The 27,233-nt window shown below is 39.5% G+C and overlaps 1 protein-coding gene across 1 annotated transcript in view; it reads right to left on the bottom strand.

Annotated features, from left to right (window-relative positions):
* Positions 1–7,290: 7,290 nt before the first annotated feature.
* Positions 7,291–27,233, bottom strand: part of ARHGAP19 (Rho GTPase activating protein 19) — a 45,262-nt gene continuing 25,319 nt past the window's right edge. The window contains exons 7-12 of the mRNA XM_068961794.1: positions 15,150–15,215; positions 13,648–13,839; positions 11,050–11,148; positions 8,947–9,057; positions 8,340–8,418; positions 7,291–7,304 (exon numbers count right to left, since the gene is read on the bottom strand). Of these exons, the coding sequence (XP_068817895.1) occupies positions 7,291–7,304; positions 8,340–8,418; positions 8,947–9,057; positions 11,050–11,148; positions 13,648–13,839; positions 15,150–15,215 (561 nt within the window). The remainder of the gene's footprint in view (positions 7,305–8,339; positions 8,419–8,946; positions 9,058–11,049; positions 11,149–13,647; positions 13,840–15,149; positions 15,216–27,233) is intronic.

Below are 27,233 nucleotides of genomic sequence, written 5' to 3' on the forward strand. Positions count from 1 at the left end.
TCCATGGTAACCCGAGCACTCAGGCTATCAAGTCTTAACTCCACCTCCTCGCCAGCCCTCCCATCCACTCTCCACCTGTAGAAACAGTTCAGCATGACCTGCGGAGGAAAGCCAGCTTTCCCACAGTGAGTTTTAGATTGGATTAATTACCACTGGTCTGGAAAGCTTGTGTATCTTATAAACCTGAATCTTCCCCAATTTCTACAGCAATCCTGCCAACTGCTGGTATCCAGCTTTGGATCCAGGTCCTGTCTTCAGTACCAAGGCTTCCAGATGGATGCGGGTCTCTCCTGGGGAAAGGAATTCTATTCAGAAAAGACTTCAGAATGAGAGCCAGCCTCAAGCATCTGTGTGAGGCTCTGCAGGAAGTAAGGAAGCAGATGAAGTCGAGAGACCACTCTGCGACCACAGGATGTCCTGGAAGGCAGTGTTTTAAACCGTATCCTAACAGAGGTTTCTATGAGGAAAGCTGAACAGAAACACTGCTGTTCCAGAGGAGAGAATGGATCTGCTCTGACACTCTGCAACCACTGGCTTTCTTACAAGCCAACAAAACAGCCACCGCTGGAACATCCAGTGATCACCGCAGTTAACCCCAAATTGCTCTGTTTCCCAAGGTAGCCCACTGTCATTCCTGACTACGGAAGAATCGTTCGGGGTAATGAGCTGGTGGAGGGTCACCTACAGTTTCAGTTGATTCATGAGGTACCACCTCCTTGACTGTGTTTGGCACTCAGGTACAATCAGTATCATCTAATCCTCTTTCATTGCTGCAGTGGAGTCTTTCCAAGCAGGTGCGCTGCACCACTGTACCAAGTTAGAAAGTTAGAAAGTCCAGCGCCCAAGGTTTTCACTGACTCAACCAGGATGGCTCACCCAGTGCCAACTGATCTGAATTAAGGAAGTGGTCTGCATTTTTTATGCTTGACCCCACGTAAGATATACTACCCCCATTGATATACATCAAAATCCACTGCAACTGACCCCAGAAAGAAAGGAAAATTTAAAAACAAGAGGCATTTCCAAAGAAATTGTTTCAACATGAAAAACAAACAAAAAACAGATATTTTAAATATTACATATTTTTTAAATTGTTGAATACTGGCTCAAAAATGCCTGCCCACCAAGTCAGAAGGGCAACAGTATCCTCCTGTAGCAAATGCTTAAAGGGTCTTTTTGTTCTCCCTAAGATTCCACAGGATTAGAACAGTTACATATTATAAGGCAGAAGGTTATACTGTTTATTTCTCAATCTGGATTCCAACTAGATCACAGCTTCTGTTAAAAAACAAACAAGAAAAGACCTATCATACTCTTACAGCAAGGGAAATCATTTTTAATAAATACTTTAATGAAACACACATACCCAAATACCTACATAAACTGCCCAAAGGGGCAAGCTATATAGAAGCACATGACAGAATCTCTCACCACCCCAGCCCCAGAGCACTAGCCTAGATTACTAAGTGCACTCAACCAACTAAATCTCAAACAGAACCTCCCTCAGACAGAACCACAGAAGCACCTCAATGACAAGGAGGTATGAGGCCACGGCTCGGCTCCCTCCACCTGTGCCAGACCACGTTTGGCAGACCACACCACTCCAGAATGAGACGCTTAGACAAACTAAGAGAGCAAGTATTGAGTTAAGGGAGGACACCACTTTCACCTGGTCATACCAAAAGGGGTCTGTCTGAATTCACTAATAGCTGGTGCAAGAAATTTTATAAGGAAAAAAGTCAAATAGAACCCTACATGTATGAACTTGCTAATAAGTATTTTTTAAGAATGACATAAAACTACTGCAGAGAAAGGGACTTCTGAGGAGCGTTATACTCCTAACCATATATTATTCACAATCTATCAAGTTGGATGGCCAAATTTTCCATTTTTCTCCACTACTGTTGTTACAGTGGCAGAAGAAACAGAAAATGCAGCAGACAAGACTGACTTCCAGATACAAGCAAACTGTGCTCCCCAGAATCATGTTCTGTTTCCGCAATAACACACCAACAGTTTATAGACAGGGCAGAAGTCATTTGCTGGGCAACTGCCTTTGCCCTGAGGCCTGACTCAGCTCCGGCACGTGGGGTGAGAATGGTTACATGTCTAACAGAGCAAGCATAAGCTCCCTCCTGCCCCTGCTGCTCTCTGGACAGTGACGCCTCACACTGGATCAGAGCCTTGCCACTCTCCTCAAACACATGTGAACATCCCCAACGCAGTCAAAGCGCCAGCCCATCTCCAAACTACTCCCGGTGCCCACTGTGACAAGGAAAGGGGCGGGCCAGCAGCCACTCCTGAACACAGGTGATAAACCACAGCTGCTTCCAAACAAGAACACTCTTTCCTTTAAATCTCTCAGTCCTGCAGAGAAAGATGCTCGCTTCCTTCCTCTGACTCCAGCTTGCTCTCAGGAGATGGATCACCCTGCACACCTGATCCCGTAGAAGGATGCAGTATAATCTCATCCATCAGGAGTCATCCTGGCCATAAAGCCAGCTCCAGCCTAATCCTACTCCAGAGCTTCCACTACATACAGGTATTTCAGCAAGCCTCACGTAAACTGTTGGTATCATGCCTTGAGTCACAGTGACTGGGCACAGAAGGCACCACATTGGCACCAGAGATGTTTTAGGTGAGAAGAATCTGAATGAAGGAAGGAGTTCAGCAACCACACGACTATTCTGACATCACTGAGAAAAGAGGAAGACAGGGAGGGAGACAGAAAGGAAGGAGGGAAGAAAGGGCACAGTTTAACATCATTTGTTAAGATATTGCATCATTCTGAATTATTCAATACTGCAGGCCAAACACCTATAATCTCAGGCCCAAGAAATCATTAAAAAAAAAAAAATTCCCAGGAAAGTGATAAATTCTTTGGACACAAATAGGTACTGAGGAGTACAGCCTCATAAGACAAAGAGCTTAAGGTGAAAAAGAGACAAGACATCTGGCTTAGAGCCCATTTTAATTACCTATCCAAAATATGGCTTTTTTAAAAATAAGAAAAACAAATAAACAAAAACAATACCCAACATATCCCCCAATACTATCAAAACAGAGAAAAGTCCAAACTATCAGTTACAAATAACATCAATCCACTAGGATTGACTGCACTTTTTTTAAAAAATCACTGCAGCTGAGCACAAACTTCAAATTTTCAGAAAACAGAACCTGCCTAAACAAACACATGGAATAGGCGGAGGAGTCTACCTAGTTCTGCTCATTGATTGTGCTGTGTGTAAGCTGGTTTGGCTGTTTAGTGGTTTCCCCAGAACATTTTTTTTAAAGAGAGAGAGAGTCGCTAGGACCGGTTTAGTAGGCAGAATCTGCAGACATCTCCGCTGAGTGAGGTTAGAGGTATCAGTTGAGTCACAGGATTAGTTGGCTTTCACAATTCAACACGCAGCAAGCGAGCTGCAAGTCCCAGCTTTTCTGTGGGTGGTCAGGGCCCGTGGCCCACAGAAGAAAGAATTCTGGGTGGACAACAGGAAAACTCTGGATCCTTCAGAAGAATCCTAGGCTGAAAGAGAAAAAGGAACATTAAACACATTGGTAAATATTTCTTTCTGCAAATATCCCACCTAAAAGCTAGAGAAATCTATACTTAGTATTTTCTACAACCTGAGGGATAGAGATCAATCCGTTGGATCACTGAAAAAGCAAGAGAAACAGAGAAAAACATCTACTTCTGTTTTATTGACTATGCCAAAGCCTTTGACTGTGTGGATCACAACAAACTGTGGAAAATTAAAGAGATGGGAATATAAGACCACCTGACCTGCCTCTTGAGAAACCTGTATGCAGGTCAGGAAGCAACAGTTAGAACTGGACATGGAACAACAGACTGGTTCCAAATAGGAAAAGGAGTACGTCAAGGCTGTATATTGTCACCCTGCTTATTTAACTTATCTGCAGAGTACATCATGAGAAATGCTGAGCTGGATGAAGCACAAGCTGGAATCAAGACTGCTGGGAGAAATATCAATAACCTCAGATATGTAGATGACACCACCCTTATGGCAGAAAGCAAAGAAGAACTAAAGAGCTTCTAGATGAAAGTGAAAGAGAAGAGTGAAAAAGTTGGCTTAAAACTCAGCATTCAGAAAATTAAGATCATGGCATCTGGTCCCATCACTTCATGTGATGGGATACCAATGTATCCTTCAAAAATAACTTATGCTTGGGGAACAGAAGGGGAAACAGTGGAAACAGTGACAGACTTTATTTTGGGGGGCTCCAAAATCACTGCAAATGATGATTGCATCCATGAAATTAAAAGACGCTTACTCCTTGGAAGAAAAGTTATGACCAACCTACACAGCATATTAAAAAGCAGAGACATTACTTTGCCAACAAAGGTCCGTCTAGTCATGGCTATGGTTTTTCCAGTGGTCATGTACGGATGTGAAAGATGGACTATAAAGAAAGCTGAACGCCAAAAAATTGATGCTTTTGAACTGTGGTGTTGGAGAAGACTCTTGAGAGTCCCTTGGACTTCATGGAGATCCAGCCAGTCCATCCTAAAGGAGATCAGCCCTGGGTGTTCATTGGAAGGACTGATGTTGAAGTTGAAACTCCAATATTTTGGCCACCTGATGGGAAGAGCTGACTCACTTGAAAAGACCCTGATGCTGGGAAAGATTGAAGGCGGGAGGAAAAGGGCATGACAGATGAGATGGCTGGATGGCATCACTGACTCAATGGATGTGAGTTTGGGTGGACTCCGGGAGTTGGTGATGGACAGGGAGGCCTGGCATGCTGCGGTTCATGGACAGAGGGAAGGGGAGGCAGACGACAGTAAAGCACTGCAGAGATGGAAAAAAACTAAAGAGGAAGGAGGAGGAGAACAGTGTGAAGAGTCAGACACGACTGAGCGACTGAACCGAACTGAACTGCGGGTTAGAGAGTCTAATTGAGAAGTGTTTACTCTCTACCAAGTAAGCATCATTTTGTTCTCTTGCCCTAATCTCACTTTATTAAATCATGTTAATGGCAATAACACTACATTTACTGAGTGCGTATTTTGTGCCAGGCGTTGCTGAATTCTTTATGTATACTGTCTCATTCACCCTCACAAAAAACTGCATGAAGTAATGTTCTTGCCAGTTTATAGGTAAAGAATCTGAAGCCTATACCAATGAACTTGCCCTAAGATATATAGCTACTAAGGCTGAGGACTAAAACCAAGTCTAACTGAACTCAAAGCTCATATTCTTACCACCACTACGTCTCTCACCAGCAAATGTTTACTAAATGCCTACTGGATGCCACGTAGTCATTACAGTGCAGAAGAGAAGGGCAGGGGGTCACAAACATATCAAGTTTGGCCTTTGTCTTCCAGAAGAGAAACTAGTTAAAGAAGTAAGACAAAACATATGAAGTAAATAACTAAGATAAATCACATTAAATGTCAACATTTTAGCAATGTCAATAAGAGTTCAAAGGAAAAAGTACATTTGTCTGAGATAGCCAAAGAAGATTTTGCAGAGGAGGTAGGGTTTAGGCTGGCTAGAATTCTGACTGCTGAAAAGAATGCCCATTAATACATGGGTGCTAAATCAGCAGTTCTCATCCGGGAGTGATTCTGCCCCCTTCCCTGAAGGGGATATTTGGCAATGTCAGGGAGCAGACACTGGTTGTTACAACAGGAAGAAGGGTACTGGCATCCAATGGGTAGAGACCAGGAATGCTATGAACTCTCACACAACGCAAAGGACAGCTCCCCACAGCCAAGAATTATCTGGCTTAAAATGTCAATAGTGCCACCTGAGAAACTTCAGGCTAAATACATGTCTTTGGGAATACACTATTGATTATGATAATAAAATTGCATTATCTTCTTCTTCAAAAAAATGTGTTCCTTTAATAAAATCAACATCAAAAAAAAATCTAGTACTGTATTCATTGTGTAAAAGAAAGAGATGGCAGGTACTTGGATCTGTGGACCTGGAGACTAGACAGAGTTCAGATCTGGAGCTGCAGGCTGGGAAAGGGTATCAAACAGAGAACAGAACTGAGCTGCAGAAGTAGACCAAACTGCTAAGGGGACAGGCACGGAGGGGAGGGCAGGGACAGGCAGAGCCTTAAGACAGAGCACTGAGAAAACATGAAGAGAGGGAAGGGGAGGCAGACGACAGAAAGGCACTGCAGAGATGGAAAAAAATTAAAGAGGAAGGAGGAGGAGGAGAATAGTGTGAAGTCATGACACCCACAGGTGTTCCCAGACAGAGCAAGCGAGCAGGGAGAAAGTGAAGCGAAAATACCACTGCCTAGGCTGCAGACGGTGCCTGCAGCCATTAAAGACGCTTGCTCCTTGGAAGGAAAGTTATGACCAACCTAGACAGCAGATTCAAAAGCAGAGACATTACTTTGCCGACTAAGGTCCGTCTAGTCAAGGCTATGGTTTTTCCTGTGGTCATGTATGGATGTGAGAGTTGGACTGTGAAGAAGACTGAGCGCAGAAGAATTGATGCATCTGAACTGTGGTGTTGGAGAAGACTCTTGAGAGTCCCTTGGACTGCAAGGAGATCCAACCAGTCCATTCTGAAGGAGATCAGCCCTGGGATTTCTTTGGAAGGAATGATGCTGAAGCTGAAACTCCAGTACTTTGGCCACCTCATGCGAAGAGTTGACTCATTGGAAAAGACTCTGATGCTGGGAGGGATTGGGGGCAGGAGAAGAAGGAGGCGACAGAGGATGAGATGGCTGGATGGCATCACGGACTCCATGGACGTCAGTCTGAGTGAACTCTGGGAGTTGGTGATGGACAGGGAGGGCTGGCGTGCTGCGATTCATGGGGTCGCAAAGAGTCAGACACGACTGAGCGACTGAGCGACTGAACTGAACTGAACTGAACTGAACTGAAGCCAGTAGGAGGTCATTCATTATCTGTGGGCCTCCACTATTCTGAACCACTAACATTTTTGAGAATCTTATAAAAACTATATATTCTCTCTTAAAACTCCATCAATAAAACTCCATCAATAATACCAGGAACTTTATTAGAGCCCTTAGAAAGTCCACAGTAAACAGGAAGAATCTTTGCTCTAAAACTTCTTGGTAAAATATCAAACTAGCTTATTTTTTAATGCATTTCTTTCTTCCAAAAGTAGAGCTGTCGACATAGACAGTATTTCTTGATTATCTTCAAAAATGAAAGCAATAAAAGGTGTAACTACTACAAACAAATGTATCCTTCAAAAATAACTTATGCTTGGTTTGGACTTAGATGATACAAGTAGAAATCTTTAGACACACACACTCCAAACCCTGAACTTGCCTCAGTCAGTCAATTGAGCCTACAAGTCAGAGGCAACAAGGAAAGAAGAGAGAGTTCAGATCATTCATTCAAGGATAAGTAAGAAGACCATACTGAAATCTAATTTCATAGAAAAGAATAAAGTAAAAAGGACTGGGCTTTTGTTCTCCTTCTATTGCTTATATCTCAAACAGTAAGTATGCTCGTATTTCAATGGTAAAGTGAGCATATCAAACCAGAAATTACTTCATCTGCCATGCAAGCCTTATAGAACCAGACCACATCTTGCCCAGTTTTCCTTAGTAACAATTACTACTGTCTGTTAATGCTTTAACAATCACAATGTGCTTTCAAAACATTCTTTTAATTAAGACTCATTAGAAATCTAAGAAGTAGATACAACTGTTAATATTATCTCCATTTTTGAAGGAGAAAGTGAGCTGAGAGGGAGTGGCTGGTCCTAACCACAGATCCCCTGGCCTTTCCAGTGAGCCATGTGGCTTCCTCAGAGAAAAGCGCAGCAGTCGGTGCCCTCTATCGGCTGAGCCTTGGGCCATCAGCAGTCTCAGCACTAAATTATCCTTTTTACCCTAAATATCCTTAAAAACATGTTGTATGATCTGATTTCCGAGTCCTTTAGCACAAGCTCTTTATTTGGAAAGCCTAATTGAATAAACAAAGCTAAAGTCTACACAGAAAAATAACACAATTAATTCCATGTTTGCTGAGCACCTTCTCAGCACTCCTGTACTTGGTTTCACAAGTTAGTTTACACTTGCTTTTAATTTGCTTAACAAGTACTCTTAAAATATCCTTCCCATGTGTCCTGTCTGAGGATTCAGGAACCCTGTGGGTCTGTGTTCACAGCTCTGCCCTCAGCACCTGGGACAGTTCTGAGTAGATGTTCAGGAACCATCTGCTACATGAACTCCAGGGTAAGGACCCAGCCTTGTAATTTTTACATCACTTCTAATTACCACCATACCACACTAGGAATTCAAAACCTGCTACTGACTGACTAGATGCGGAAAGGAACTACATTCACTGAGACATGCAGAATAAGTACAACTAGTACCTTTTTTCCCCTCTTTCTTCCCCTCAGGCCATTTCAGTCTTGTTGGTGTCATCATGACAGCTGGAGAGCCAGAAAATAACTGTAACGAGAAAATTTCAGAGTGGCTTAAATGTCCTAATGTCATTCCTATCAACAGATTTTGCTAACAGAGGAATTATTTACTTGTTCAATTTCAATATGAAGAGTTTTACCAACATATTCATATCTCATTGATCTAACTGTTTTATTGCTGGCTTAATGAAGTAGCCATTCCTAGAGGGATGACTCCATGGCTAATGCAGCGCCAAGCAGGCCTGACTCAAATGTTGCCCACCCTGTGGAGCCTCCCAGTAAGAACTGCTCCCTCCAGGACTGTGTGTGTGGAGCTATTTCACTGCACTGGTCATTTCTGCCTATAGCTGGCTATGTCCTCCCTGAACTTGATATGTGTTTGTTGAATGAAACAATGAAAGCCTACAGAAAGAAGACAATCAGCATAAATGAAAAGATTGAGAAAAAAGGCTGAATGGCCCAAAGAAACACAGTAAAACAAATGACGGCATGTTAATTTTCTTCTGTTCCACAGGTGAACACATACAAGGAAAAAGTACAAAGAACTATATCTTACTAAGTTCATATTTTCTTTGCTGGCTCTCTTCAATTCACCAATGGCTACAGAATCCGGAGTAGAGTACTTGTTTTTCTTTTCTGACATCATCTGATTTCCCAGGACCTTCCGCTGATTTAGGAAAAGAAAATATTTGATTTGTAAACAGCTACTATATCTGCATTATATATACCTATACTGGCCTTCAAAACTACAGTTTCTTAAGTTAAAAAATTTCAGCTCTCTGATAAAGTCCCACAGGCATCTTACACGAGAGGTCAAAGCATGTTACTAAAAAACCTAAGATCATTGCCTTTCTTTAGGTGATCACTATTCCTTTAGTCCTCTATCTAAAGGACTGAAATGTTAAAAGAAACTTTAGAGTTGATTTAAACCAACCAATATGGGCCAATTACAATGTTTCTGAGGCCATAAAAGAAATGCCAGTTACCTACCAGTATAATTTTTTCCCTAAAGACATGTTTCTGGCAGCTTTTAAGAGTCCCTCCTCCCCTCCCTACTAAGAGACACTTAACACAGGGTCCACTCTAAGATTTTGCTTCCCTGTCATGTCTTCCTCACACAGGATTGGAAAATTTGGAAAAATTCTCTAAGAGCGCCTATTATAACCACAAGAGGATACGGGCCTTCTTAAAAAGGTCCTGTGACTATACTGACATTCAACGCAAGACTAAAAACCCTTTGACTTCTGAACAGCTTAGAAACTGATGTAACCTACTGTAACAGCTGACAGTGACAATTCTACCATCTTTGAAGAAATCCTCTCTTTCTTCTCCTTAGAGAATAAATTTGAATTCCAAAAAAAGAACATATCAAAACTGGAACATTAAACTTTACAATATAAACATCAGTAGGAATATTCTGATGCAATAAATCATTTACATAAGAGGAATTTTGGAGGAAAAAAGTCTAGCCAAAAAAAGGTATCAAAGCAGGAAAGAAATCAAATAGCTAAAACACAGAAATGCTGGAAAAATAAGGCCAGTCCATCTTCCTTTCAGAAGTCAGATACCACCTCACAGTAAGCTGAATAGGGGATGCCAGGAGTCATAGGACTAGCTATAAAGCTTCCACTGAATTTTTAACAGACTATTCCTTTGCTGTCAAGCAGAAGCCTACATCTATTATTAGCTTGAAAGTCTCCTCATTTACAACGAAAACACTTAATCCTTCTGTCCTACAAAACTTGTTAACACTGTGTCTAAATTATTGTTCTGAAATGTTTTCTCCTGATAGAATTTTAAGCTCTTTTATAATTCTAAAGTTTTAAATTCTCTCTCAGTAAAGAAGAGGGCAGATGCCAAGAGAATATTATATTCTTACCTTTCAAGCAACAATTAGCAATACTTCTAGAACCAACAGCAGAAGAGCCCACTATGAAGAAAAAACTATGCCCATCTAACTTCAGTTAAAGGAACAATTGTTTGACTAACACAGAGAAACATTTATTTAACTATTACTTTTCTCATTACAACCATCTCTGCAGCCAAGAAGAATGACAGACCCTCGGCTTCTTTACGCCTGGAGATCTGAACCCCCATAACCAGCTATCTACTCCCACCTGCTGGTAATATCCCTTAGTTACAAGTTCAGATCATCCACGAAGACTGGAGTAAACTGAATATACAATCATGGCAGCAACAGCACAGAAGTATATGTTGCATTTGTTTTAAAAACAAGATTTTTAATGAAGTTTTAGACGAAGAAAAGAAAACAACTGATCAAAATTTGGGGTTGGTTTACCTAAAAGCCACTAGGCTATCAGAAAATCTATTTCTAGTGTCTGTCAACTTGTTCACTTCTCCTTAACTTCAGCAACCTGCACAGTAAATCAGGAAATGTCTGTCCTTAGCCCCAGAAGACAGCAAAGGACCTTTATTTCTCTTACCCCTTACTTCTCAAATCACAGAGTCCCTTCTCTGATTTGAAACACAGCAGAACGCTTTGAAAACTAAAAGCATTTCCAAATTCTATCCTTTTCTCTTTATAAGTGAACCCTTTATAGAACACCAAAGAATGGAGTAAAACTGTTTATGCCTAAGAAGAGCCAGACTGTTAGATTTTCTCACGATCGACGTTGAAATGACAGCACAGCACGCCTACCTTGATGAGGCCACTGAAGGACCGAGAGCGAGCCCTTTTCCGCGCCGGGGGAGTAGAAGGCTCGCGTCCCGGTGTCTGGGTCCCAGAATGCTTATTAAACTAGAAGCAAACATCAAGAACATTCTGTTAGTCTCCCATCAAGAGACAGCATTCTGTGACAATTAATAACTAAATGCAAATACCCAGAGACGTCCAGGAATAAGTGAATGTGTACATACATGGATTAGTAGGCTGGCAAGCAAATCACAAAGGCAGAAATTATGCCACCAAGAAGTCAAATTTTATTAAATTAGCCTGAGGGTAAGTTAAATACTACATACCCCAACGCAATCAAATTGGAATCAGATCAAGCTTCTAGAATTAGATCTAACCACCAGTTTACAGCAAATAGAGAGGACTAAGGAACATCTTAAATAATACCACAGGAATGCAATCAGCAAAATCCTGACTGTGGGAGACAAACAATCTGCTTTCTTTCACAAATAAAGTGCAAAGAGAGCGGGAGGATGTGTGTCTGTGTGTTTAAATGCAATGTGGTATCTGGACTGGCCTCTAGAACAGAAAAACGATGTTACTGTTAAAACTGGTAACATCCAAATAAAGTCTGCAATGTTAATAGTAATGTACTTACGTTAACTGCTTAGTTTTGACAACTAAGGCGGAACATGAGTTAACATTAGAAGGAACTAGGTGAGAGGTATGTGGGAATTCTGTACTATCTTTGCAATTTTTCTCCAAATCTAAATTATTTCAAATTTAAAAGTTTAGTCAAACAAACAAGCTTCAGCAATTTTTAGGGAGAAAAAAAACAGGAAGGGGAGAGAAGGGACCTATGTATTAAAAGAAACCTAGTAGCTGTATCAGCTTCCCCCAGAGAATGCATACCCTTTGGTCATGCCACTTCTAGGAAATAATCTGTAAAGAGAATACTTATGAACAAAAATGTATAAAGTTAAAAAATGCCTAACTTCCCCAATATGTGCAGCAGAGGACAAACTATACATGTATCAGGTTATAGACAATGAAATACACAAGCATTAAAAATGCTTATAGACTTTTAATGACATGGGAAATGTTCTGATATAATGTTACATGAAAAGGATAGGGTATTTTAAAAATGGAATATATGTTTTTACCTCAACTAAGCAAAAAAAATGTGAAACATATATTCATGGAAAGAAATACAAGAAGGAAATACTCCAAAATGTCACCAGTAGATTATAGATGATTTTTAACTTCTTCTTGACACTCTTCTGGAGACTTCAATATTTCTGCAAGTGAGTATTCATTATTTTTATAATGATGGAGAATAGTAAAATTATAGTTTTTTTCCAAAAATAAATGGCAATATTTTAAATGCAGGCAGGGAGTTTACAAGCATGCATGAGAAAACACTCATGCTATAATGGTTAATGAAAAAGGGAGAAATGAAAGTATATGATATGATCATAACTATGTCAAAATATATCCATAGGAAACAGACTGGAAGAATATCCAATATGTAAACACTGGTAGGATGAGTGATTTGTTTTCTTTCAATCCTTCTCTATAATCTTCCAGTTTTCTAAGAAGAGCAAAACTAATGCTAGCTTTTCCCTTTGTATTATCTTTGACCTCAGTCTTCTTGAGGAGAGAAGTCATTTACACTTGTCCTACCTGAATTACTGGCTTAGTGTCTACCAAGAATTAAGCCACAAAACTGCTTCAAATCTGTAGTATTACTCAGCCATAAAATTCCAGTCACAGCACAATTTGCTAGATCTCAAAGTAATTTCAAAGAGAGTGACAGAAAAATTTCTCTTAAAGGACTTTGTCAACTGTTAAGAACAGCTCAGTTCAACATTTTTGGAGCACTTGTTATTGTCTGGCACCCTGCTTGAGATAAACTATAAAAAATAAAAATTAAAACACAGACTCATCCCTCAAGAAGGTCCCAGTTGAATAAGAATTCAAGAGGCTGACCTTGCCTGTTTAGCTAAAATTCAAGAAGGGTTGAGACAAAATAAATTTCCTAGGAAAGAAACTAACCATGTCATCAGTATTTACACTGTGAGACTCAAGATGGCAAATAAGAGACCTAATTTTGCTCCCACGGCTCTAAAATAAACAAACTTAGCCACTTGAACTTCTATTTTTAGTATCAGACTAGGCTCTTGATTTCATGTTTTCTAACTGCAAACAACTTACTGGTGAGAGCTACCACTTCTGTTCTGCTACGCCAGCCACTTTATACAGATTCTCTCTAATCTGTACAACCACGGAACAAGGGCATTACAATACCAATAAGAAGATGAAATTCAGAAAGACTGGGTTATTTGCCAGACTTAAATGTCATATATGACCAAGTTAGAAAAACCAACCACACTGGATCCTTCTGTTTACTCAAGAAATCTAAGAGCCTCCACCTCTTTCCCTAGTGGGGCAGCAGACAGAGATCACCACGGAGGTTCCATAGACAAGTCTGTTTTCTTGACTAAACCAAAGCTTGGACCAGTAAAAGACAAAAATTAAATGAAATTGTTCATGCTATTCCCTAGTGATTCTACAGGCAAAAATCACATCCCTAAAGCCCCGTCACTATCTCCCTGCCTTTGGCACCTGTCTGATGAGCTGTTTCTTCTTTGCCGACTCTGGCATATTGTGAACATGCTGGAACAATTCTCTTAGTGCCTCTTCAGTACGCTGCTGGGTCTCCTCCTGATGAGAGCAGAAATCTACCCGGTTCCATTTTTGAGATCTTGCCAGTTGGAAAGACCTGGTATGACATGAAGCTATCAGATCAAGATCATCCTATGGAAAATTTAAAAGAAAAGTGAATTAACATATCTTGCCAGACATATTTGTTTCCAGATTCCCACAACCCTGGAAGAAAAAAAAAAAGGGAGGGTGAGATGTGGGGTACATCTCAGATATAGGAACAAGAAAAACCTAAATACTACCATCAGATAAAGAGAAACCTACAATTGAAGACTGTATCAATAGCCTACTCCCATGACCTGCCCAGAAAACCTAAATTCATTTAGAATACTGCCATCAAAAAATATATTTATATAATAGTCCACTATTCAGAGCATCTTTTAATCTCATATTTCTCACTGTTATCCTATGGGTTAAGCAGGGAAAGTGTCATTATTACCATTTCACTGAAGTAAAAACTGAAGTTAAGTTGTAGGCTTAAAGTCATCTAGATACTAAAGTGACAGACCCATCCTGGAGACCAGATTCACTGGTTCTTGGCTGGCGCTCTTTCCCACACACGACAATATGTGATAACTACACAGCAATAGTAGAGAAGTAAAAACAACTTTCTAAGAAAAACCACACTCCAGTTAAACTAGTTAAAATAAAATACTGTTTTCCTGGTCACACCAAATATTTGCTGGATGAGAGGTAGAAACCAACAGGAGCAGGAAAAAAAACATAAGATGACAGCTTAAAGTTTCTAATCAAGACAGACTAAACAGAAATTATCAAAAAGTGCTTGTGACATTTTTTTAACTTCTCACTTTTAAAGCTCAATAATCATATGTAATCTTGTTAATAGGAGAAGGCAATGGCACCCCACTCCAGTACTCTTGCCTGGAAAATCCCATGGACGGAGGAGCCTGGTGGGCTGCAGTCCATGGGGTTGCAAAGAGTCGGAAACGACTGAGCGAATTCCCTTTCACTTTTCACTTTCATGCATTGGAGAAGGAAATGGTAGCCCACTCCAGTGTTCTTGCCTGGAGAATCTCAGGGACGGCGGAGCCTGGTAGGCTGCCGTCTCTGGGGTCACACAGAGTCAGACACGACTAAAGCGACTTAGTAGCAGCACCAGCAGCAATATTGTTAATAAGCATCACACATTTGCTTTTTAACCTCATACAGTCTTAGGTCTTTTAGACATTTCAGTGTTACCTTACCAAGGAACTTGAAAGAATGTCTTATATAAAAATGCACTTTTATAGCTAAAAATATTTAAGACATTTGCTATTTACAAACTTTCCTTATATATTTTATTTTCCTATGTCTTCACGTTGATTCTGTGCTTTGTTTTAAATCTCCACTTATCTTAATTGGCTCTCTCCTTGTTTGGGCCAAGAGCAATTTTCTATTCTTACCTTTGATGCTTGAGTTCTGGAACCCAAATAGTGCAATCTGGCACATTCCCTAATATAAGCAGGAGCCTGGGCAGGACATAAAAGAAAATCAAGAACAAACGATTAGCAGTATCTAAAATTCTTGCAGATCATGAGGACAGTGGTTCTTAAAATGATCTGACTGACAGATTACTCTAGAAAAACGAAAGATCCTCAAAATGCCCTATTTCATAGTTTCACTTCTCTTGCCACCAAAAAGATAGCTCAAGAAATCTAACAGGAACATTGTGAGAAGACATGGCCATAGTTTTAAAAATCATATATGGCACCTATGTGTGTGTATCATTTTTTTCAAATGAACCAAAACAGACATCTGTAGTAATGTATATACTTACAAAAACTACCCCCAAATCCTTACAAATTTCAAGTGGTCCCTAAATCACATTTTAGAAACACTGTATAGAAAATACCATTTTGAATTACTGTGGAGTACAACAGAAAAGGAATAATTTAGCTTAGTGATATACTACTCAGAATCCTCTGATAAGTACCCTGAAACGGTGCTAGTAGAAGAATAAATAATATAACCACGACAGAAGAGAATCTGGCAGTATCTAAAAAAATTGCATTTTCATTTATCCTTTAAAACCAGAAATTTCACTTCTGAAAACCTATCCTGAAGATATAACCCCAAAAATACAAAACATACTTGCATAAAATTAATAGACACAACCAGATGTCTATTAACAGGAAGTTGGTTGAATAAGCTTTTATTAATATAATCTATACAATGAAGTGCTATGCAGTAGTTAAAAAGGAGAGAAGGGAGGGAGGGAAGAAACACTTTATGAACTGATATGAGTCTCTCCAGGACGTGCTGTTGAGTGGAAAAGTTACCCAGCAGTGTATAAAGTACTTGAGTGAGAAAGAAGAGGAAACAAGAGTATACACACATATATACAGTAGAGTCAGACACCACTGAGCGACTAAACTGAACTGATAGAGTAATATGTTTTCACAAAACGAAACACTAAGAAAATAAACCAGAAAATAATGAAAATGGTTAGGAAAAGAACTTAAATTTCTCTAAGTATACTTTTCTAAGAAGTTTTGAATTTTGAACCATGTAAACATACCACAGTTTCAAAACAATAAATCCAAAAGAAAAAAAAGCAAACCCTAAAAACAACCCTACTCAACCCTGTTTTGAGTAACAACAAAATAAGCATATCTGTACATCAAATTGACAATGTAAACATAGCCAGACATCTTGGAATGTGAAGTTAATGGGCCTTAGAAAGCATCACTACAAACAAAGCTAGTGGAGGTGATGGAATTCCAGTTGAGCTATCTCAAATCCTGAAAGATGATGCTGTGAAAGTGCTGCATTCAATATGTCAGCATATTTGGGAAACTCAGCAGTGGCCAGGACTCAGGACTGGAAAAGGTCAGTTTTCATTCCAATCCCAAAGAAAGGCAATGTCAAAGAACACTCAAACTACCGCACAATTGCACTCATCTCACATGCTAGTAAAGTAATACTCAAAATTCTCCAAGCCAGGCTTCAGCAATACATGAACCGTGAACTTCCAGATGTTCAAGCTGGTTTTAGAAAAGGCAGAGGAACCAGAGATCAAATTGCCAACATCTGCTGGATCATGGAAAAAGCAAAAGAGTTCCAGGAAAACATCTATTTCTGCTTTATCGACTATGCCAAAAGCCTTTGACTGTGTGGATCACAATAAAGTGTGGAAAATTCTGAAAGAGATGGGAATACCAGACCACCTGACCTACCTCTTGAGAAACCTATATCCAGGTCAGGAAGCAACAGTTAGAACTGGACATAGAACAACAGACTGGTTCCAGATAGGAAAAGGAGTATGTCAAGGCTATATATTGTCACCCTGCTTATTTAACTTCTATGCAGAGTACATCATGAGAAATGCTGGGCTGGAAGAAACACAAGCTGGAATCAAGATTGCCGGAAGAAATATCAATAACCTCAGATATGTAGACGACACCACCCTTATGGCAGAAAGTGAAGAGGAACTAAAAAGCCTCTTGTTGAAAGTGAAAGAGGGGATTGAAGAAGTTGGCTTAAAGCTCAACATTCAGAAAATGAAAGTCATGGCATCTGGTCCCATCACTTCATGGGAATAGATGGGGAAACAGTGGAAACAGTGGCTGACTTGTGAGTGCAGCCATGAAATTAAAAGACGCTTACTCCTTGGAAGAAAAGTTATGACCAACCTAGATAGCATATTGAAAAGCAGAGACATTACTTTGCCAACAAAGGTCCATCTAGTCAAGGCTATGGTTTTTCCAGTAGTCATGTATGGATGTGAGAGTTGGACTGTGAAGAAAGCTGAGTGCCAAAGAATTGATGCTTTTGAACTGTGGTGTTGGAAAAGACTTTTGAGAGTCCCTTGGACTGCAAGGAGATCCAACCAGTCCATTCTGAAGGAGATCAGTCCTGGGTGTTCTTTGGAAGGAATGATGCTAAAGCTGAAACTCCAGTACTTTGGCCACCTCATGCAAAAACTTGACTCATTGGAAAAGACTCTGATGCTGGGAGGGATTGGGGGCAAGAGGAAAAGGGGACGACAGAGGATGAGATGGCTGGATGGCATCACCGACTCGATGGATGTGAGTTTGAGTGAACTCCGGGAATTGGTGATGGACAGGGAGGCCTGGCATGCTGCAGTTCATGGGGTCGCAAAGAGTTGGACACAACTGAGTGACTGAACTGAACTGAACTGAAGCATAGAGAAAGGAACTATTCCACCAACTTTTAAAAACTGTATTATGACTATACAGTATACAGCCTAGTAAGATATATTCAAGGGAAATGGAACTGTAAGGAAATCTTTAAGTTTAATCAGCAGATATACAGAAGTTTATCATTAGTAGTAATAGTTGCATTATTTTGAAACTAATTTGTTATATTGCAGGATAAAACAAATAACATATATAAATGCTATTAAAATCTAGAATTTGCAATGTAAAAATTTATATAAGTATAAAGTAAAAGAAGTCAAGAAAAAAAAAAGCTCTGTAGTATTAAATCTGAATTGGAAATACTACTGTGAACTAGGGCTTCCCTGGTGGCTCAGAGGTTAAAGCGTCTGCCTGCAATGCGGGAGACTCAAGTTCAATCCCTGGGTCGGGGAGATCCCCAGGAGAAGGAAATGGCAACCCACTCCAATATTCTTGCCTGGAGAATCCCATGGAAGGAGAAGCGTGGCAGGCTACAATCCACAGGGTCGCAAAGAGTCGGACACAACTGAGCTACTTCACTTTCACTATGAAACAATGATTTCCTTTAAAACAAATTTTTGATCTACTTCCTTGCCTTCAAAGAGCCTAGAAGCAATGTCACCCAAGAAACAATAAGTAGGTACCCCCAGTGTCAGTGGAATAATCTAAGACTCCCTGAAGAAAATAATTGATTCCAGGCCCAGGGCAGAGCAAGTACAAAGTAAGCTGAGGACATTTATGCCAGAATGGAAACACTCAAAGACTAATGGAGTCCTGTCAAAAAGACACAGCAGGAAGCAGCTTGCAAGGGCTATTATGGGCCAAATTCAGTACAATTTGAATATCAAAATTAACAACAGAAATTGACTAACACTTTGAATAACTAAAAATCCATGAGTCTACAGAGACTCATAAAAACAGAAAATAAGAGGGGACTTCCCTGGAGGTCCAGTGCCAGGGACACAGGTTCAATCCCTAGTTGGGGAACTAAGACCCCACATGCCACATGCTGTGGCCAAAAAGTAAAATTAATTTTTTTAAATAAGAGAGAAGAAAAGCTCTTGTCCAAAGATGAAAGTCAGCTAATAAAGATTAAATAATAGATTTAGAAAATCACTATTTTGTAATACCCAATATAGTTACAGATGCCAGCAGGATTATCAGTGGATGCTAAAACCATTACACTCGGTGATCACCCTGCAGGTGACCTTCTAACTGCCAAGGAGAAAATGCACCTTGATAATTGAGATGTGGCAGCAATTAGCAAAACTAGCACCACTAAGACAATCTGACATTCTGTGCCTCCTAATGTGATGCAATGTGATGCAATATGTTGTACACAAATATCACCTATGAATCTTTGCCAAAAATGGTTAATCTGAATCTAATCAAGCCTCTAGACCCAACTTGTGGTTTATAGGAGCCACGGAGAAAGGGATAAAGGATAAAGGAACAAGCTAAACAACCCTGAGAAAACAATAAGACAAATTTAGAATACAGAATATTCTGTAACACAATAGGCCTGAATACTTCAACAAATCAATGACATAAAGAAAAAGGGCAGTGATTATTCTCGATTAAAAGTGACATAATAAAGCAAAACATAAGCCTTGATTAGTTTATGTTTTTAAAAAAAGGAACTATGAAATACATTTTTAGGACAGCTGGTGAAATTTGAATATGAATTGAATATTAGCTGATATGAAATTGTTATAAATTCTCTTAGATGTGATAATGATACTGTGAATATTAGGAGAATATTCATATTCTTAGGAGATGCATGCCTTTTCTTAATTGGTACTTCTGTATTACTATTTGACTTTTTTCTCTGTTTTTTATTTTTTGAATTATGAAAAAATGATAATATATTTATATACTTAGAAAACAGAGCAAAGTTACATACAGTTCTACTATATATTACAATTATTTGGGGGTGTTAGATAAATTAAGATTCTCAGTTGGAGTTTCAATAGCAAATGCTCAAAATTTAATACAATGAATAGACAGAAGAGTAGAGGGATATAGTCATGCTTAAGTTTTAAAGGACAAAGTACCATGTCGGTGATTCAGCCAAAAAATAAAAAATAAAAAGCATGAAATAAAGAGATAAAGCAAACATGCCAAATGGTGACATTCATTGAATCTGAGAGTTTTATTTCAATCTTTCAACTTTTCTCTCTATTTGAAAAACTTCATAATGAAGTTTTCAAAAAAAAGAGTCTCACGACAAAGACATTATGTTATCTAGTTTAATTCTTCCCTTGGTAAACTACAGAAGAGAGCCAAAGGAAATTTCCTCCAAACAAGACTATGATAGCCCACATCACCTATTTTAAAACTTCATTAAAAAAAAACAACAACACAGGACTTCCCTGATGGCCTGGTGGTTAAGAATCCAACTGCCAATGCAGGGGACAGGGCTTTGAACCCTGCCCCAGGAAGAGTCTACGTGCCATGGAACAGCTAAGCCTGAGTGCCACAACTATTGCACCTGGGCTCTCGGGCCTGGCAGCTGCAGCCACTGAGCCTGTGCGCCGCCACTGCTGAGGCCCGAGCACCCGTGGTCCTGTGCGCTGCAACGAGAGAAGCCGTCACAACGAGAAGCCAGGGCACCCCAACGAAAAGCAGTCCCTGCTCACCACAACTAGAGAAAAACCCACACAGAGCAGCAAAGATATGGCAGAGCCAAAAATAAACAGATAATTTAAAAATCTTAAGAAACATAAAAACCATTGCCCCAAAAGGATACTATGAGCTGAAGGGATACTCAGAAAGCAAATCAAAAGTAATCAAAAGTAGATGGGTTTAAATGAAAATCTGAGGGTCTGAAGTATTTTACAGTTCACAGGAAAACAACAAAAGGCCAGTTCATATAAAATGGGGATTGGCCTTAACTGTCTGTGTGTGTGTGTGTGTGTGTGTGTGTGTGTGTGTGTGTGTGTGTGTGCCTGTGCGTGTGTATATATCATAATTTCCGAGAAAAGATGTGGTGACTCCTATTGAGAAGAGAGAAAATCAGACTGGGTCAGATGGACTTATAATAGTAGAAGAGAGAACTTCAAGTAGTTAGGAATAATTTTAGGTGAAAAAATACAAAGTACACAGAATGAAATAACAAAGAATCTGAGGATTAAGAGATAAACAGTCCACCCAAGGAACCTGAGAACAAAAAGACAGAAAAACAGAAGACGAACAATCTGGGGTAAAGCAAGACCTCTCAGAATATAGAGCGCACAGAACAATCAACCATTTCTCATCCAGGGAAAAGCTCAATGAAGAACCTACTGAGCCGAAGCGGTGAAGCAGGTGCCCACAAGGACAATAGTTCTGACTCAAATCCAACGATAAAAGTTCTAAGACCAAAACAAATCACACACACAAAAAAGAAAGACAGAAAGAAATCTTTGTCTCCTTTAGAGATCAACAGAGGCTCAAAGAGTGCTCACACTAGCCTAGAAACAAAGATAAATAGTGAATAAGAATCAAAATCCCAAGGATGAGAAGCTAAACGAGAGATCTACAGAAATGAAAAGCAAAACTAGACACTGTTTGAAAGAATGCAATAATTAGAACTTGTACCAAGCCAAAGAGTCCGAAATGCAGTACTGGGATGCAACCTCAAAAACGACAGAATGATCTCTGTTCGTTTCTAAGGCAAACCATTCAATGTCACGGTAATCCAAGTCTATGCACTGACCAGTAATGCTGAAGAAGCTGATGTTGAACAGTTCTATGAGACCTACAAGACCTTTTAGAACTAACATCCAAAAAAGATGTCCTTTTCATTATAGGGCACTGGAATGCAAAAGTAGGAAGTCAAGAAACACCTGAAGTAACAGGCAAATTTGGCCTTGGAGTACAGAATGAAGCATGGCAAAGTCCAACAGAGTTTTGCCAAGAGAACGCACTGGTCATAGCAAACACCCTCTTCCAATAACACAGGAGAAGATTCTACACATGGACATCACCAGATGGTCAACACTGAAATTAAACTGATCATATTTTTTGCAGCCAAAGATACAGCAGCTCTATACAGTCAGCAAAAACAAGACCGGGAGCTGACTGTGGCTCAGGTCATGAACTCCTTATTGCCAAATTCAGACTTAAATTGAAGAAAGTAGGAAAAACCACTAGACCATTCAGGTATGACCTAATCAAATCCCTTATGATTATACAGTAGAAGTGAGAAATAGATTTAAGGGACTAGATCTGATAGACAGAGTACCTGATAAACTATGGACAGAGGTTTGTGACATTGTACAGGAGACAGGGATCAAGACCATCCCCAAGAAAAAGAAATGCAAAAACACAAAATGGCTGTCTGAGGAGGCCTTACAAATAGCTGTGAAAAGAAGACAAGTGAAAAGCAAAGGAGAAAAGGAAAGATAAAAGCATCTGAATGCAGAGTTCCAAAGAATAGCAAGGAGAGATAAGAAAGCCTTTCTCAGTGATCAGTGCAAAGAAATAGAGGAAAACAACAGAATGGGAAAGACTAGAGATCTCTTCAAGAAAATTAGAGATACTAAGGGAACATGTCATGCAAAGATGGGCTCAATAAAAGACAGAAATGGTATGAACCTAACAGAAGCAGAAGCTATTAAGAAGAGGTGGCAAGAATACACAGAAGAACTATACAAAAAAGATCTTCAAGACCCAGATGGTGTGATCACTCACCTAGAGCCAGACATCTGGAATGTGAAGTCAAGTGGGCCTTAGGAAGCATCACTACAAACAAAGCTAATCGAAGTGATGGAATTCCAACTGAGCTATCTCAAATCCTAAAAGATGATGCTGTGGAAGTGCTACACTCAATACGTCAGCAAATTTGGGAAACTCAGCAGTGGCCACAGGACTGGAAAAGGTCAGTTTTCATTCTAATCCCAAAGAAAGGCAATGCCAAAGAATGTTGAAACTAACACACAATTGCACTCATCTCACACGCTAGTAAAGTAATGCTCAAAATTCTCCAAGCCAGGCTTCAACAATATGTTAACTGTGAACTTCCAGATGTTCAAGCTGGTTTTAGACAAGGCAGAGGAACCAGAGATCAAATTGCCAACATCCACTGGATCATCAAAAAAGCAAGAGAGTTCCAGAAAAACATCTATTTCTGCTTTATTGACTATGCCAAAGCCTTTGACTGTGTGGATCACAATAAAGTGTGGAAAATTCTGAAAGAGATGGGAACACCAGACCACCTGACCTGCCTCTTGAGAAATCTGTATGCAGGTCAGGAAGCAACAATTAGAACTGGACATGGAACAACAGACTGGTTCCAAATAGGAAAAAGAGTATGTCAAGGCTGTATATTGTCAGCCTGCTTATTTAACTTCTATGCAGAGAACATCATGAGAAATGCTGGGCAGGAAGAAGCACAAGTTGAAATCAAGATTGCCGGGAGAAATATCAATAACCTCAGATATGCAAATGACACCACCCTTATGGCAGAAAGAGCCTCTTGATGAAAGTGAAAGAGGAGAGTGAAAAAGTTGGCTTAAAGCTCAACATTCAGAAAACTAAGATCATGGGCATCCGGCTCCATCACTTCATAGCAAATAGATGGGGCAACAGAGAAAACGGTGACAGACTTTATTTTGGGGGTCTCCAAAATTGCTGCAGATGGTGACACCTTGGCAGGAAAGTTATGACCAACCTAGACAGCATAATCAAAAGCAGAGACATTACTTTGCCAACAAAGGTCTGTCTAGTCAAAGCTATGGTTTTTCCAGTAGTCATGTATGGATATGAGAGTTGGACTATAAAGAAAGCTAAGCACCAAGGAATTAATATTTTTGGCCTGTAGTGTTAGAGAAGACTCTTGAGGGTCCCTTGGACAGCAAGAATATCCAAGCAGTCAATCCTAAAGGAAATCAGTCCTAAATATTCACTGGAAGGACTGATACTAAAGCTGAAATTCCAATCCTTTGGCCACCTGATGCGAAGAACTGAGTCATTGGAAAAGACCCTGATACCGGTAAAGACTGAAGGTAGGAGAAGGGGACAACAGAGGATGAGATGGTTGGATCGCATCACCGACTCAATGGACATGAGTTTGGGTAAACTCTGGGAGCTGGTTATGGACAGGGAGGCCTGGTGTGCTGCAGTCCATAGGGTAGCAAAGAGTCGGACACGACTGAGCAACTGAACCAAACCGAACTGAACCAAGCCAAATACTGTACTCATGTTTTGTCTCTAGGACTTGTATAATCCGTATTCTATGATCCTCCACAGTGACATGCTACCTGACACAGTAAAGTAACAGAGACTTTGCTGGTGTGATGAAGTTAGAGACCTTGCAGTGGGAGAGCATCCCAGGTTATCCAAGCAGGGTCACTTATAATCATGATCACATGGGTTCTTAGAAGCAGAGAGCTTTTCCCAGCTGTGGTTAGAAGGAAACATGACTACAGTGGAAGGATCAGAGAGACACAACATTGCTAGCCTTGAAGACGGAGAAGGGGGACTACAAGCCAAGGAATATGGGCGATCTCCAGGAGCTGGAAAAGACAAGGAAACAGATTCTCTGCTAGAACATCCAGAAAGGAATGCATCCCTGCCAGCACCTTAGTTTTAGCCCAGTGAGATTCCTGCCAGACTTCTGACCTATAGAAGTGTAAGATAATAAATCTGTGTTGTTTTAAGTCACTAAAAAAAAATCCTTCACAGTGAAGTACAACTTCATTGTATACTTGAATTGTGTACGCTGGACCAAGGGCAAGAGAATGGACTCCACAGATAACAGATCAGAAGGTGGGAAAGCTAAACTGTGAGATGCAATGAGATCTCTGTGATCCCATCTCTCTTTCAACTTATGAGTGGTGGGCCACAAAAAGTTAACCCCATGGCAATGGTAGCAAGAGAATGCAAAAGAATGAGAGTTCTATTAGGAAGTGCACCTAGAAATTCCCCATTCTGATTCACAACTACGGCCTTACTCTTCATATTCACAACTCCTCGCAACTTATTCCCATAAAATCATGCTTTGGAATTAGTTCTTCCTCTAAATGAGGCATATAAGAACTGATTTGAGAGACCTTGGCTCACCATTAAAAACTATTCTTTCTCCAGTTGTCCTCTGACTACTGCTCTAATTTACTTATCTAGATCTTGACTTCTAATTGATCATTATCTTTGACTTGGGCACCTAAGCCTCCAATACAGCCCTGACCCTTTGTTTTCCAGGCTACTAAGCCAAAGATTCTGACCTGTGTTTTCTATACTCTGAACTTTGGATCACACCATCCTGAATGGGTAAATTCTAGGGTGGCCTCCATGTTTTCATTCTGCATAACTCCTTCTTCCTAAGTGTGAATGGACTTGTGACTTGTTGCTAACCAATAGAATATTGGTGACTGAGTGTTACTCCCGTGATGATTGGGTTACATGATATAGCTAAACAATTGTGATTAAATTATGAGATTATATTTATAATACATGATATATGTAATATATTTTATATATATGTATAAAATACATCTCAATCTCCATCTTATTAGCACGCACTAGAGAGACTCTCCTGTTGGCCTTGCAGACTATAAAGTAAGAAGAGAGACAAACTGAAGGAAAAACTGTGAAATAAAAAGGAACTAAAACTAGCCAGAGCAACCAGGCAAGCAAAAGAAGTAAAAGACAACCCAATTTGAAAGGAGTAAAATTATCTCTGTTCATAGATGATATGATCTCATATGTAGAAAACCCTAAATATTTCATAGAAAAATTGTTAGAACTGGTAAATTCAGCAAAGTAACAGGATACAAAGTCAACACACAAAAATCAGTTGTACTTCCATATACCAACAATGAACAATCCACAAAGGAAATTAAGAAGACAACTTCATTTATATATACCATCAAAAAGAATGAAGTACTTAGAAGTTAACCAAGGAGGTAAAAGATTGGTACAATAAAAACTATAAAAATTCACTGAAAAAAATTAAAGTCAACATAAATAAATGGAAAGACATCCCAGATTCATGGATTGGAAGACTTATTACTGTTAAAATGTCAATACTACCCAAAATAATCTATAGCACTTTCTATCAAGATTCCAATGATAGTTTTTGTAGAAATAGAAAAATCCATCCTAAAATTTATACAGAGTCAAAGGGAACCCAAATAGCTAAAACAATATTGAAAAAGAACAATGCTAGAGGACTCACATTTCCTTATTTCAAAACTTACTACAAAGCTACAGTAATCAAAACAGTATGATATTGGCATAAAGACAAACATACAGACCAACTGAACAGAAGAGGCTCCAGAAATAAACCCTCATATGTATGGATTTTCAATAAGAGTGACAAACAAGACTATTCAATGGGGAAAGGCAGTTTTTTTTAACAAATGATGATGGGAAAACTGGATATCCACACGCAAAAGGATGAAACTGAACCATTACCTAATACCATATACAAAAAATTACCGAAAATAAATAAACATAAGACATAAAACAATAAAACTGTTCAAGCATAGGGCAAAAGCTTCAGAGCATTGGATCTGGCAATGATTTCTTGCATACGCCACTAAAGGCATAGGCAACAAGAGAAAAAATGGACAAATGGGACTTCATAAAAATTTTTTTAATTTTGTGCAGCAAGACACTATTAACAAAGTAAAAGCAATCCACTCAGTGGAAAGAAATATTTTCACATCATATGTCTGATAAGTGATTAATATCTAGAATATATAAAGAATACCTACAACTCAGTAACAAAAAATAACAACCAATTCAAAAATGGGCAGGAATTCTCTGGTAGTCCAATGGTTAGGACTTTCACTCCTGTGGCATGGGTTCAATTCCTAGTCAGGATAATAAGATCCCACAAGCCACGCAGCATGGCCAAAAAAGAAAAAAAGAAATGGGCAAAGGACTTGAATAGACATTTCCCCAAAGAAGATATGCAAATCAGCAATAAAGACATGATAAGATGTTCAACATCACTAATCATTAGGAAAATGCAAATCAAAACTACAATGAGTTGCCACCTCATACCCAATAACACAGTTACAATCAAAAAAATCCCCAAAACAAAATAACAAGTGTTGTTGAAGAAGCAAAGAAATGGGAATTCTTGTGTACTGCTGGTGAGAAGGTAAAATGGTGCATCAACTATGGAAAACAGTACGGCAGTTCTGTTAGGCCATATGATCCAACAATTCCATCTCTGGTATGGAGTCGCGCCTCAGAATCCAAAGAGTACTGGTTCTAGGATTTCCCCATAGATACCAAAATCCATAGATACTCAAGTTCCTTATATAAAATGGTGTAAGCGACATAATCTTTCTGTATACTTTAAATCATCTGTAGATTACTTATAATACCTAATACAATATAAATGCTATGTAGTTG

The sequence above is a fragment of the Capricornis sumatraensis genome, chromosome 23, assembly GCF_032405125.1.
Source record: "Capricornis sumatraensis isolate serow.1 chromosome 23, serow.2, whole genome shotgun sequence".
NCBI classification, from domain to species: Eukaryota; Metazoa; Chordata; class Mammalia; order Artiodactyla; family Bovidae; genus Capricornis; species Capricornis sumatraensis.